This window comes from Puma concolor, chromosome B4 (genome assembly GCF_028749965.1).
Source record: "Puma concolor isolate L17-30 chromosome B4, mPumCon1.1.hap2, whole genome shotgun sequence".
In the NCBI taxonomy this organism is placed as follows: domain Eukaryota; kingdom Metazoa; phylum Chordata; class Mammalia; order Carnivora; family Felidae; genus Puma; species Puma concolor.
Genome location: NC_141673.1, coordinates 47868297 through 47881351, shown reverse-complemented (window position 1 = coordinate 47881351; position 13055 = coordinate 47868297). Strand labels below are relative to the sequence as shown.

Below are 13055 nucleotides of genomic sequence, written 5' to 3'. Positions count from 1 at the left end.
TATCTGCAGGTCTTATATTTCCATGAGTATGGGAGACACTGAAGAGACTCCTAAAAAAAGAAGGTCTGCCCCACAATCTCTGGCTGTGTTCTACTAGACACAATTATCAGCGTTGTCTGGCTAAAAGTGAAATTGAGGGGCACCTGGGTGGCTCAGTCAGTTGAGTATCCGACTTCGGCTCAGGTCATGATCTCGTAGTTTGTAGGCTCGAGCCCCACGTCACGCTCACTACTGTCAGTCCCCCTGTCTCTGCCCCTCCCCCACTTGCATGCTCATGTGTGCATGCTCTCTCTCTCTCAAAAATAAATAGACATTAAAAAAAGAGATGCGTCTTTCAAATAAATAAATAAAAATAAATAAAAATGAAATTTAAGTCCTGCCTTACCAGGCTCCCTGATACACTGGGAAAGTTGTTCCCTCTTCTCTCTTTTGGCTGGAGAAAGATGGAAAGGATTTTCTTCACTTCACTTCACAGTTCTCTTCACTATCTTGTTGAGGAAAGCCGCACACTTTGGGGGATTTCGAGTCGTAGAATGTCAGAGAGCAGTACACCAGTGGCACCCTAACTTTTTGACCCATAGAATCCACTATTAATTCATTATTCTTTTAGGATCATTTGACTGAGAAAACACCTAGAGGGAGAATGTTACTGTAAACTCAGTTAAGCTTGTAATCAAATTATTTTTGTTAGTCCAAAGCATAAGAGACTCTTAAAAACTGAGAACAAACTGAGGGTTGATGGGGGGTGGGAGGGAGGGGAGGGTGGGTGATGGGTATTGAGGAGGGCACCTTTTGGGATGAGCACTGGGTGTTGTATGGAAACCAATTTGACAATAAATTTCATATATTGAAAATAAATAAATAAATAAATAAATATTAAAAAAATTTTTTTTGTTAGTGCAACAGCAATACTTGAAAAATAGTACACATCTGTGGGAGAGTTGTTACTTTTCAAGACCCCACTGACCACTTTATGCCATCACCTGGGGTTCCAGAGTCCCCAGGTCAGGAAAACCTCTGATTTATACCAGCTTACCCATTTTTACAGCTGATGAAATGGAGGCCCAGGACCTTGCTTAAGGATCTGCAGTAAGCTATTGGCAAAGTTGGAATTGGAATTTGAGTCCTCTGTCTCCTTGTCCTGGGTTTCTTCCCATCTACCATTGTGCGTCCATTTATTTGGGCACAGTGTGTACATGTACTCGGGATCAGCTTTAGAGGAATCAGAAAGTATTCATTCTATGGTTCTGGAAAGCCCCTTCGGCATCTGCCTCCCGCAGGTTAGCCTATAGCCATTGAGATGTCCCTGTTGTGGGATATTTCTGGGGGTGTAAAGAAAGCTTCTTCTCTTCTGCTGCTGGTCCATCCTCCCCCTTTGTCCTGACCACTGTATAACACCGGGGTTCCTAAATCTGAAAGTGGAGAAAGCCAGGCAAATTCTTTCAACCAGATGTTTCTGAGGCATTGAAGACTAATTAAAAATTAAGGAATTGGGGCGCCTGGGTGGCTCAGTTGATTAAGCATCCAACTTCAGCTCAGGTCATGATCTCACGGTTTGTGGGTTCGAGCTCCACATTGGGCTCTGTGCTGATAGCTCAGAGCCTGGAGCCTGCTTTGGATTCTGTGTTTCCCTCTCTCTCTCTGCCCCTCCCCTACTTGTGCTCTGTCTCTCAAAAATAAATAAAGATAAAAAAATTTTTTAAGTAATAAAAAAATAATAAAAATTAAGGAATAAAAATAATAAAATTCAAGGGTTAAGGGAAAAACAAAAAAACAACAATTTGGAATAACTCTGTAAGATGAATTGTAATATCTAGCAGTTTACCATCACATTTTTATGATATGCTGAGCACAAGCTATTGTTCTTCTTTTGGGCCTAAATTGATTGTGTAAAATGTTGTCAGAAAGTTTATCCCCTCTTCCCACTTACTATGAAAGGTTTGGGGAAGACGAATCAGGATGTGGAGAGTGAGTATTTTGGAACATTGAGCTTCTAATCTGAGGCACCAACTGAGTGTGAGGGATTAGATTTTAATCTATGGAACCGATAAAGATTTAAATAGAGTTAGATATTACAAAGTAATGAGCTTGTGAGGAAAAAAAATCTGTGGATTCCACAGAGTTTTGGTGAAGATTTAAAAAATCTCATGAAGCTAAAAGGCATGGGAATTCCTGCTTATTTTGTTTTGGAGTTCAGTACTTTGAGAAAAGCAAATGGTTGCAATAAAATGGTTCCCTGTGTTAAAGGACTCAGTCATCAATTGGTTGGGCTCATTGACTTTTTCTTGGCATGAGTCTGGTTCAATCAGGAAAGAAAAAGGTATGCTGCTTTGGAACTTAGCCATAGAGCACAATTTTATAAGTAATGCTATATACACATTCTACCACAAGAGGGTACGCTTTGGTTGGACGCCATCTTAAATCTCTCCTCTCCACAAGTTTCTAATTTAGTTTATTGGGAGATCTTTTCCACTGATTGTGAAATATATCTCCAACTTTACAGGGAATACCACTAGGAGTGTATAGTAAGTTTATAGTGAATATTACTGGAAGGCATTTGTAAAATGAGAGTCACCCCTATATGACTACAGGAGAATTTATGGTTTTCCAATAACCAGCCTTTCAGAATTCAATAGTCTTGCCTCAAAGAGGTGAGAAATTAGAGGTGTTTTATAGGAGATTTAAAATTTATTTCCAATCCTGCCATTTTCATAATTCTAATCTGCAAGATTATCTCTCCTCAACCTTACCTTTTAATAACTGTTTTAAAAAATGCAGTTATCCCATAAGATACTACATCCTATCTTAGGATTCTATGTCCAGGAACCTGAAAACATGCTTCTGTGGAAGTGAGGCAACTCTGTAGTTCTGTTGTCAAAATTTATAATGAGCCCTTTTCTGCAGATTCAGCGGGAAAGTAAAAAAAAAAAAAAAAAAAAAAAGGTAAAGAATAAAAACATACATGATGGAGAAGTTCTGGTTTCCCCTTCTTTTAAAAAAAATTTTTTTTTAACATTTATTTATTTTTTGAGAGACAGAGAAAGAGCAAGAGCAGGGGAGGGGCAGAGAGAGAAAGGGAGACACAGAATCTGAAACAGGCTTCAGGCTCTGAGCTGTCAGCACAGAGCCCAATGTGAGGCTTGAACTCACGAACCATGAGATCATGACCTGAGCCGAAGTTGGACGCTTAACCGACTGAGCCACCCAGGCACCCCTGGTTTCCCCTTCTTTTCATGCCTCATTTGCTTTATAAATTCACAGCCTTCTGTGGAAGCAGTCATAAGCAAAACTCATAGCAGGGGATGTGTACTGACAATTATTATTGAAATAGCTGGAATCCAAGAAATCTAGAGGCCTTTTAGGCAGCACATATATTTATATCTAAAGGGAAATATATACTCAATTTTCTAGGAAATGCTCATGTATCATGATCCATTTCTTCTTAATGAAAAGGATCATATTAGGCAAGATCCTGAGGAAACCTGCCTCTCTTTCAAGTTCTATCTCACTCCCGTTTGCCAATGGGGCAAAGGAGCCCAGGTTCCCATATCCATTCCCAGCATCGTCTGTACCCATCCGCTGGCAATTTCCCCTTTGAATGTGTAAGAGGAAACATTTTTCTACAGGGTATATGAAAAATGTATACCCTGTATACATGATCTTTCCCTGCTTCTCTTCCTTCCATCCTCCCACAAATATTTGTTGAGCATCTGCGGAGAGCCCAGCATTGCCTTGCCTGGGGCTATGGCAGTGCACAGGATGTGTGTGATGTTCCAAAAGCTCACGGTTGGTTTTGCTGACAGGCAAACAAGCCTGTGTGCCTAGTGTAAGAAGTACTAACCAGGGCAGATTTACTTAGGAGTGATGGCCCCCAAGTAACGTGCACTCTTGGGTTTGCTTTCTACCCTGAAATTCCATACAGAAAGTTGAAAAGATCTTGTCTCTCTTTTCTTCGAGAGTAGCACACATTGTATTAACTCATGTCTCTTCCTAATTGAGGTTACTGTCTGTGTTTTCCCCAAAACTGTGTAGAGAGATATAAACATTATTTAATGCAAATGAAGGAATACAATAAAGAGTACACATACTTGAGAAAAATCAGCAAAATTAAAAAATGCAAAAACTTTAAAATTCTTTTTAGAAGCTTGTTTAGCAACCCACTAAATAACTGCTTTCACTATTCACTTTAAGGATATCTGGGGTTTTTTTCCCCAAAACCTTAACAACAATCATCTGAATAGTTACCTTTCCAAAATTGCTTTTAAAATGACTTTTCGGCTATGATGGGGTCAAAACCACTCCCCCACTTCCTTCCTCACAAGCGAGCTCTGGCCCTGCACCAGTGATCTGACTCTTCTCTTCAGCTGCAGCACAGTCCTGACCTTGAGTTTTAAGTGTTCTTTTTTTCCTGTGTGGATCACATTATGGTAGGAGTTACAGAGGAATCAAAGAATTTTAATAGAGGTTCCCTATTCTGGAGTTGTCAAGAAAGGGCAAAAATACATACGAGTTAAATAATAAAACAGAGATGACAGGCTTTGGATGTGGAGACAGATCTATCACTAATTAATCACCATATAGATGGTTCAGTAGTAATGCTGTGACACTGGAAAGGAGGGGACTGTGGGCCGCAGTGATCTGATCTGCTAGGGCCGCCATAACAAAATACCACAGACTGGACAACTTAAACCACAAAATTTATTTGCTCACAATTCTGGAGGCCAGAAGTGCAAAATCAGGGTGTTAGGAGGTCTGGTTTCTTCTGAAGCCTCCCTCCTAGACTCACAGATGACCACCTTTGTGCTGTGTCCTTGCAAGGTCTTTTGTCTCTGCACACCCCTAGTGTCTCTGTTTGTCTCTTCCTATGGGGAGGGATACCAGTCAGATTAGAGTAGGGCCAGCATAGCAGCTTTGTCTTAACTTCACGGCCTCTTTAAAGGCCCTATTTCCAAAGACAGTCATATTCTCAGGGGTGAGGGCTTCACCGTAAGAATTTGGGGATCACACATCAACCCAAAACAGATGGCTTCTTGGAAGAAGGTGAGAATATGCTAGATCTGTAAGAAATGGGGTAGGGATTGGATGGGTTGAAAGGTGGGAGAGAGAAAGTGAGGGGAAACATTCAACTGACAGAGACAAAGAGGGGCTCCTACTAGGTTTCTTCTCATCCTGACCAAGCATTAAAGATTGACAGAGTATTTTCTTCTTCAGAAGACAGAAGCATGTCATTCCTGGCAAGAGATGCACTAACCAGCCCTGACTGGGGGACTGACTGTGAGTTTACATTTACGTGACTATTCTTTGACTTTGTGGAGCCAGGTAGAGTAACAACAAGCCATAAAAGCATCACTGGAGTGAGGAACAGGGATGAAGGCTGCACCCTGCCAGAACACTCATACGGATCATGTTTTTAGAATCAACGCCCACCTAACCATTAAGGAGACATTAGAGTTGGTCTCTCACTACTGGATCTGTTGAGGTTTATCTCCATGGATTTGAATAATTTATTTGAACTCTCTGCCTTTTTTTTCTATTCTTACTGTATTTTTAGCTTGTTTTCTGTTTTCTGAGTTTTTAAAAGCCATCTTTATTGGCCAGATGGCATTTCATATTGTACTCTCCATTTTCAATAAATGTCAATTTAGTAGGACTTCCAGGGTCCAGAAATTCTTTTGGATGTGATGAGGCTGCCTATTGGAACCTGGATTTTTATTAGTTTTCTTAAAATTTACTATAACAACAACAACAACAGAAGCCTTCTCCCTGCCCTTCTCCTTCTTTTTCCATTTGAATGCAAATGGAACCCATTTAGCTAGGAAACTCTTATTTCACATTCAGTAATTTGGAGACTTTGCTGGAGCACAATACTCTTGTCCTCTGCAGAAGAGTTTACTTTCTTTTCTCTATTCTCAATTCAGGGATTGACACAACCATTAGTTCTATTCAGATTATGGAAATCCAGCAAGTAATAGATCATCGGTATTGCAATGGAGACCACCAGTGCGGGTGGGTAAGCCTCCCCATGATACCTTGATTGTTTCTGGAATTTACTCAGGGCTCTGGGTTTCTGAGACTGGAATGAAAGCTAGAACGACATAGTAAAATCGATGTGTGCTTACATTGCTCCTTAAGTGAAAACACATTTGTTACACGGTGGACGAGGGAATCATAAAATGGTTGGTATTAGCAAATATCAATAAACCAAGGCTCCCACGATTCCAGTCTCCCACTTTAATGGGTAAAGCCAAGGCAAAAAGCTTAGAGGGCAGGTCTGTGGCTGACTCTCTGAGGACACATACCATAGGCCCAGAGCTGCTGGTTAATTTTATAGACAAGAAAGACATTGTTACTGATGGCTCCAAGTAATGAATGAGCTGACATTTACACATTTTAATAACAAGGAATACCATTGTTTTAATTGCTAAATAATATAGCTTATTTTAGCTTTTTCAGTTAGGAGGAAAAAAATCCAGATACTGAAAAAGTTATCTGTCGTGTGCCGTAAGGTAATGATGCATTTAGGAGCATAGAGTACAAGTAGCTTCAGAAAGCACAATATGCAAGTTGAAGGCATTAAGAGTGGGCAGATAATTTTCTTTCTTTGATAAATATGTACTGGGTGACTGCTAGGTTAAAGGCAAGGCCCTGTATTTGGAACTGGTGTCACAAATCCTTTGCATTCTCAGCCTTATTGCTTTTTTCAACCTAATGTAATGTAGGCTTCAGGCTTCAGGCTTGATTATACTGAGCTTTAAAAATAAGTTGTCTGGTGCGTTATGATTTGTTTATGGCTTTGACATTCGTTATGTCATCGAATTCTCACAAAGTCCCTATGAGGTTGGTCTAGTTGATCCCCATTCTGCCATTAAGGAACCTGAGCTTCAGTGAGCTTAAACAATTCAGAGACAGACATTAATTACTGTGTTAGGGTGACATAATGAAGAAGAGTAGGATGATTCGGGTTCAAATACCAGAACTTTGACAAGGTAAGTTCATTCCCCCTGAGTGTCCATTTCTCATCTGTGAGATGCTACTGCATGCAGATGCTGGGGGGCATGTGGTAGGAAGTAAATTCCATTTATCTAAGCTTCCTCTGGTAGAACAAGGCTCTCCTGATCTCAATTCAGATCAGTTTTAACAACTGCTTCCTCATTTTTAACAACCTACTTTAGTGTTATTAAAGAGAATCTAAAATGACCCTGGCTCTTTTTCCAACTTACCTGGTTTTGTTTCTCCATATAATTCAAGGTATGGCCCGGACATAAGAATTTGTGTTAGATATAATATGCTTTTCTGCTGGGGTTTTCATTCCAGTATGAGTCCCAGGAAGTCCCGCTTTCTCCCAAGTATCTCTCTTAAAGGGGATGTGTGTGTTGGGGGGTGGGGGTCGGGGGTTGGGGGCGTGTCTCTGTATAAGTCTTTCTGTGGTGCAGTTTTCTCCCTTATGAAATGGTGATTCAGACTATAATAACACTAGTTGATTCAAGTTCTGAACGTGCGTGGTATTTCCTGCTAATGTTGCCGAAAAGGGAGCGATTCAGGATAGAAAAGCTGGTATTCATTATTTCCAGTCCTCCTTTCCAGAGGGATTGTTAGTTTGCCTTTGCCTCATTTGTCTTCCGAAATCTGTGTCTCCTTAACAGGGACTGGAGTCATTTCCGGTGTGCTCAGTTTTATGCATTTGGCCTGGGATTTGGCTTCCCGTCATTTTGTCTGTGTGTTCTAACAAACCATAAATCTCTGTGGTATATTTTATATATTAAGACCTAAAAGAGATCACTTTGAAACTTGACAGGTACATCTCTGGAAAACATAGAACTCTCCTGTGCTAAATTTGATTTTCTGTGTTTGTTATAGAGCATTTCACAGTTCACATAGTATTTAATGAGTAACAAAAGCCTTTTGAAGCCTTTCCTGTGTATTTTGATTTGTGGTTTTATTTTTTTCCATAATTAGCTCTGGAAACTACAATTACAATATTCCTGTTAATAAGCACACACCTGCCAATGTCAAATTCTCTCTGGAAATCAAGTAAGTGCATAACTGTAGAAAACAATTCCGCTTCTATCATTATCTGAATAGGAAGTCTGAACTTACTTCACAGTTGATCAGTAAGTTAGAAGGTGGGAAGTTATCAGTCCATGCCGGCGGATGGTAGTTGGGTTGAGAGGTGGGCCAGCTCTAGGGAGTTTTCAAAATGAAGGCTGGGATCTTCCAGGCTCCTCCAGTGAATGGAAAGACCCTAAGGATTCACACTCAGCACCTGTAAAATGGGAGCAGTCTTGGGTTTGATGCTCTCAAGTTGCAGACTCCCCCCCCCCGACTGTGTCCCTTTGAATTAGGGTAGGAGCAAGAGTAATAGCACAGTCCCTGGGTTGGGGGGCTGGGCAGTTGGGCGAGTCCCTGGTAGCAATGCTGAGGCCGACACCACCCCCTCTCCCCAGGGGAGTTCAAGGAGTCAGAGTTTGGAGTTGGGCAGACCAGGGTTCACATTTTGTCTCTGCCACTTACTAATTCTGTAACCTTGGAGAAACTACTTATCCTGAGTTGTTTTTGTCTGTAAAACAAGTTTGAAATAAGACCGGAACAAGTAGAGCTGCTGTGGGAACCGCTGTTAAGAATAGTGAAATTAATAACTACCATTTGCTGAGCACAGAGCCTATGCCACACACTCTACACTTTAATGGTGGGTCATATAATCCTCACAATAACCCTCTGAGTTCGGTATTTCTCTTCTAGTTTATATTTTTCAGATGGGAACACTTAGGTCTAGGGAGGTCAAACACACTTGTCCTGAAACTCGCAGACAGTAAATGGTAGAGTTGGGTTTCAAACTCAGCCCATCCTTTAAACCATCACTTTCTTGCCTTCCCAGTGAGATGAGAGATGTAAAAACGTTGCCCTTTCCTGGCACATATGAGACACTTAATAAATGATAGCTCTTTTTTTATATAAAAATTCTAAGTTATTTTATTTTGTTTGAGAGAGAGACAGTGTGAGCGGAAGAGGGGCAGAGAGAGAGGGAGAGAGAGAGAATCCCAGGCAGGCTCTATGGTGGCATCACAGATGTGGGGCTCAGACTCACAAAAGCGTGAGATCATGACCTCTGCCAAAAGCGAGAGCCGGACACTTAACCAACTTGAGCCACCCAGGCGCCTCAATTGTAGCTTTTATTATCAGTACCTTTCCTTCAAAATCACAAAGCTCTAATTTAATCTATTCGTACCAAATATTTAAAATAACTATGGTACTTCTAAGACTTTCGACCCACTTCACTCAAATTATGCAATGAGCTGCTCATCAGGAAGATAGATGGTTTTTATTTTGTGTCTCTTGATTATAGTCTCTCCTTTTCTCCCCCCTCTCCACATTTCCTCTCTTCTCCCCTTTGTTTTCTGCCTCTCTTTTCCTTTTCTCTGTCCTCCACGCTCCCTCTCTGCTTTCCCAGCTCTGTTACTCCTCCTCCATCTGTCCCTTCTTCTGTTTCACTTGGGCTTCATACTTCTTCCCTCATCAACTTTGCTTCTACAATGAGTTCATGACACTCAACCCAACGGCTTGCCTTGGAAAGGTTTGTTTCAAGCAGCAAGTGTTTCGTGACTCAGAGCCCATCACATTTCATGCAGAGCAAGAGCTAAATGTACTGTTTTCTAGCACTCCCTGAGTAGCCTGGAATAGCATTTCCTCCTTCATTCCTAGCTTCAATGGCAGGAAGTAAGCTGACACGGTATGTCCCCTGAAGTGGCAGAAAACCATCTTGAGCCACTAAATCAGGCTTTTTAGGTGAAGAGCCATTTGTCCAATATGTGTGATTTAAAAATAACACACATACTCCACTGAGATTGTAGGTTGTCCCACTTGTGCAGTAAGATCATTTCCAAGGACAGATGGATCTCAGCCTCTTGATGATAATTAATGGGCTAACCTCCAGAGAAGAGTCATTCTTTCTGGCAGGACTTCTACTCTGATAGCTTTTAAGGGAGGTAAATTCTAATGGGGCTCACCCCCACATCCCTTCCTGTGTTTGTGCACCTTGCTGCTTCAAACAGTATCTCCTCAGATCAGGGGTGTGTAGAATCTGAAATCCTGGAAACTTCAGGTAGATGCAAATTCAGTTGCCAGAGAAAAGAGAATGGATATCTTCAAAAAGTATTTTATAATCTGTGGGGATAAGAACTTCTGATGCTAGGGTGATTTAAGTCATGAGATTAGATCTTAGGGACTCTATCATATGCTACCCCAGTAGTTGTTTTGGTCAATTCAGGCTGCTATAACAGAAATACCATAGACTGAGTGCCTTAACAAACATTTATTTTCCACCCTTCTGGAGGTTGGGAAGTCCCATATCAAGGCACTGGCAGATTTGGCATCTGGTGAGGGTCTGCTTCCTGTTTCATAGAAGGCCATCTCCTCACTGTGTCCATATAGCAAAGGAACAAGAGAGCTCTCTGAGGTCCTTTCGATAAGATCAGTAATCCCACCCATGAAGGCTCCATGCTCAAGACCTAATCACTTCCCATAGACTCTACTGCCTAACACATCACATTGGAAGTTGGGATTTCAGCATATGGATTTGGGGGAGGGGAACACAAACATTAAGTCCATGACAGTAATCATCTGAGACTGAGTTTCTTTCTGTAATAATGAGATGGGAACGGGCATACTGGCATTGATGAGCTTTGTGTAATAAAATGCGTGCAAGAAACTTTGAATAGATTTCCAAGTTACGCTCCCATTCGCACCTCTTTTTATCAAGGTATCGCCTAGTGGAGCTGGTAACTGCTTTCCATTTGCCCTTTCTCTCCTTTGTCTCTTGAAGCACAACAGAACCATTGATAGTCTTCCAATGCAATTTCACCCTCGGAAATATATGTTTCCATAGTAAAAGGGAAGCCAAAGGGATACAAAGCCACCAAGAGGTCTCCCAGGAGATGACACAGGTAATGTTTTCCAGCCCCTGGGCATTCCCTCCCTGTTCCAGAAGAAGTGTGTCTAGAATTGCGGCACAGCCTCTGTTCCCCACCAGGAGAGGGATGCCGCGAGCCAAATGCCGCTGTTTCTCCTTGCTGGCTGACCCTGGTCACAGGGCTTTGCTCAGCATCCTCCATGTGTCCTTCAGAAACTGCAGACTGTTTTAGCGACTCCTGTCAAAAGCTATTGTCATGGATACCTTTCCTAGAGTAGTCAAGGAAATGCTTTCTCAGACTATAGTCTTTCCAAGTGAGAATAAAATGTGGTTATGAAATGGATCTCCCTTTCATTCATTATTTAGGGCTATCAGCACATTTGGAGCCTCCCTGTAGCCCCATTCTTTGATAGCACATACCACTTCCGTGTAGCTGCACCGGTAAGCTTTCTTTCTTTTTTTTCCCCCTTTTTCTTTTTCTTTTCCGGTGAGAAAGAAACAGACCATTAAATCAATCCATCGATCAATTCAATTCAGTCAGTCAATTACTTTAACTCATTTTTACTTTAGTCATTCTCCTTTTTTCTTCTGTTCTGACAGGATTTAGCTGACTGTTCAACGGACCCTTATTTTGCTGGGATATTCTTTACAGATTACTTCTTTTACTTCTATCGGCACTGTGTCTGATGTATTCGAATTTGGTTGAGGACTTCGCCAAGGAAAAATACTCAAAAATACGGCGAACAGAAACATAACTTCTTGCAATCTCTTTCTTCTCTTTGTAAAACATTCACATTTATTGCCATAGGGCTTTTTCAAGCTTTGGCTTCTGACAGTTTTGAGACGTTAATGAGGAGAATAAAGTGTTTGCCGCAACTTGAGATAGTGTGGTTTTTGATTTTCCCGTGATTATGAAGAAAACTCTTCCTGGAGTAAACAGCACTGTTGGGCTTGAAAATACTGCTTCTGGTATTAAGGAATCTGTGAGGCCAAAGACACAGGTCAGAGTCTACTTTGTGTTATGTATTTCTTACTGTAGCTTTCGAGAAAAATAAAAAGGCCCGTTTCTGCCAACGTGGGCCCACTAAACACAGACTCTTAACAGTGTGTGATATGGTGTGTGTTAGGGGGACGGATGGGTAGTGTCTCACAGATGAGCTCACATTTAGGCAAACTATTGCTATGTGTTTATGGAAGAGAGGGAGAAGAAGGGAAGGAAGGTGGAAGGGAGGGAGGGAGAGAGAGAGAAAAACGACATATACTAGAGTGCAGAATGTTGCTTGTTAATGATTTGGATAAGAGAAATAGTCGCAATTCTACCCTCTAATGCCTAATGCCTGATGGACACTAAGTTTTGTGTGCTCTCTTATGAAGCACTAACTTATGACAAGTTTTTTAAGGTAACCCAGATAATCTAGGCCCAGGTTATTTTCCAGTTTTCATTGGTTTTGTTTTCTTCTCCCTCTACATATGACGGCATTATGACCCATCTCTATTGTTTTCAGCTAAATTAGCTCTTGGGTACTTCTGCCTGGCTTATGGGTACATTCATATGCCTTTCCCAATTTAGAATGGCCAGAAAGCCTCTTAGCTGGAGTCTATCAACCATGTTTTTTATTTTCTGTATTCAAACATTTTGACATTTGGGGGTCTTACTGACCTTAAGGGGACTCTACCTCCTAAGGTTAGCCAATTCCTAGAAACAGTAAACAACTTGTCCGTGAGTGCTTTTCAAATACAAGCCAAACAGTCCAGAGTCCACACTGCAACCCACCTCCTTTATTGGGCTCTCACACTCCACCTGCCCTAACCATGCCAGGGCTAGGTACCAGACAGCTAGGCACAGCCCCAGAGCCTGCTGAAGTTATTCACATGAGCCAGTCCCCAGACTGTCCACCCTGCCTCGCTTCTTCCTTCCCATAGAAACCAAAACAAAGGCTTTTGCCCACAGTTCGCCCCCACTTCCTCTGCCTCCTGACTGACCCTGGTGCTTCCCAGTGTGGCCCCCAACATGTGGCATGTCCCCCTCTCTTGGGAACTATCACAAACTATCTTCTCAATGGCAATCATCTCCTGATCTGTTGGCCTTCCTGTACCTCAAATTTTCTGTATTTTAGGGCATGGATATTTGAGCCACTGTAGCTCTAGT

The 13055-nt window shown here is 41.6% G+C and overlaps 1 protein-coding gene across 1 annotated transcript in view; it reads left to right on the top strand.

The window, feature by feature from the left end:
* MYRFL (myelin regulatory factor like) overlaps positions 1–12001 on the top strand; it is a 127615-nt gene extending 115614 nt beyond the window's left edge. Inside the window, exons 19-24 of the mRNA XM_086715106.1 lie at positions 5212–5274; positions 5919–6006; positions 7957–8031; positions 10820–10940; positions 11273–11347; positions 11507–12001. Of these exons, the coding sequence (XP_086571232.1) occupies positions 5212–5274; positions 5919–6006; positions 7957–8031; positions 10820–10940; positions 11273–11347; positions 11507–11593 (509 nt within the window). The 3' untranslated portion in view covers positions 11594–12001. The remainder of the gene's footprint in view (positions 1–5211; positions 5275–5918; positions 6007–7956; positions 8032–10819; positions 10941–11272; positions 11348–11506) is intronic.
* The last annotated feature ends 1054 nt before the right edge of the window (positions 12002–13055 follow it).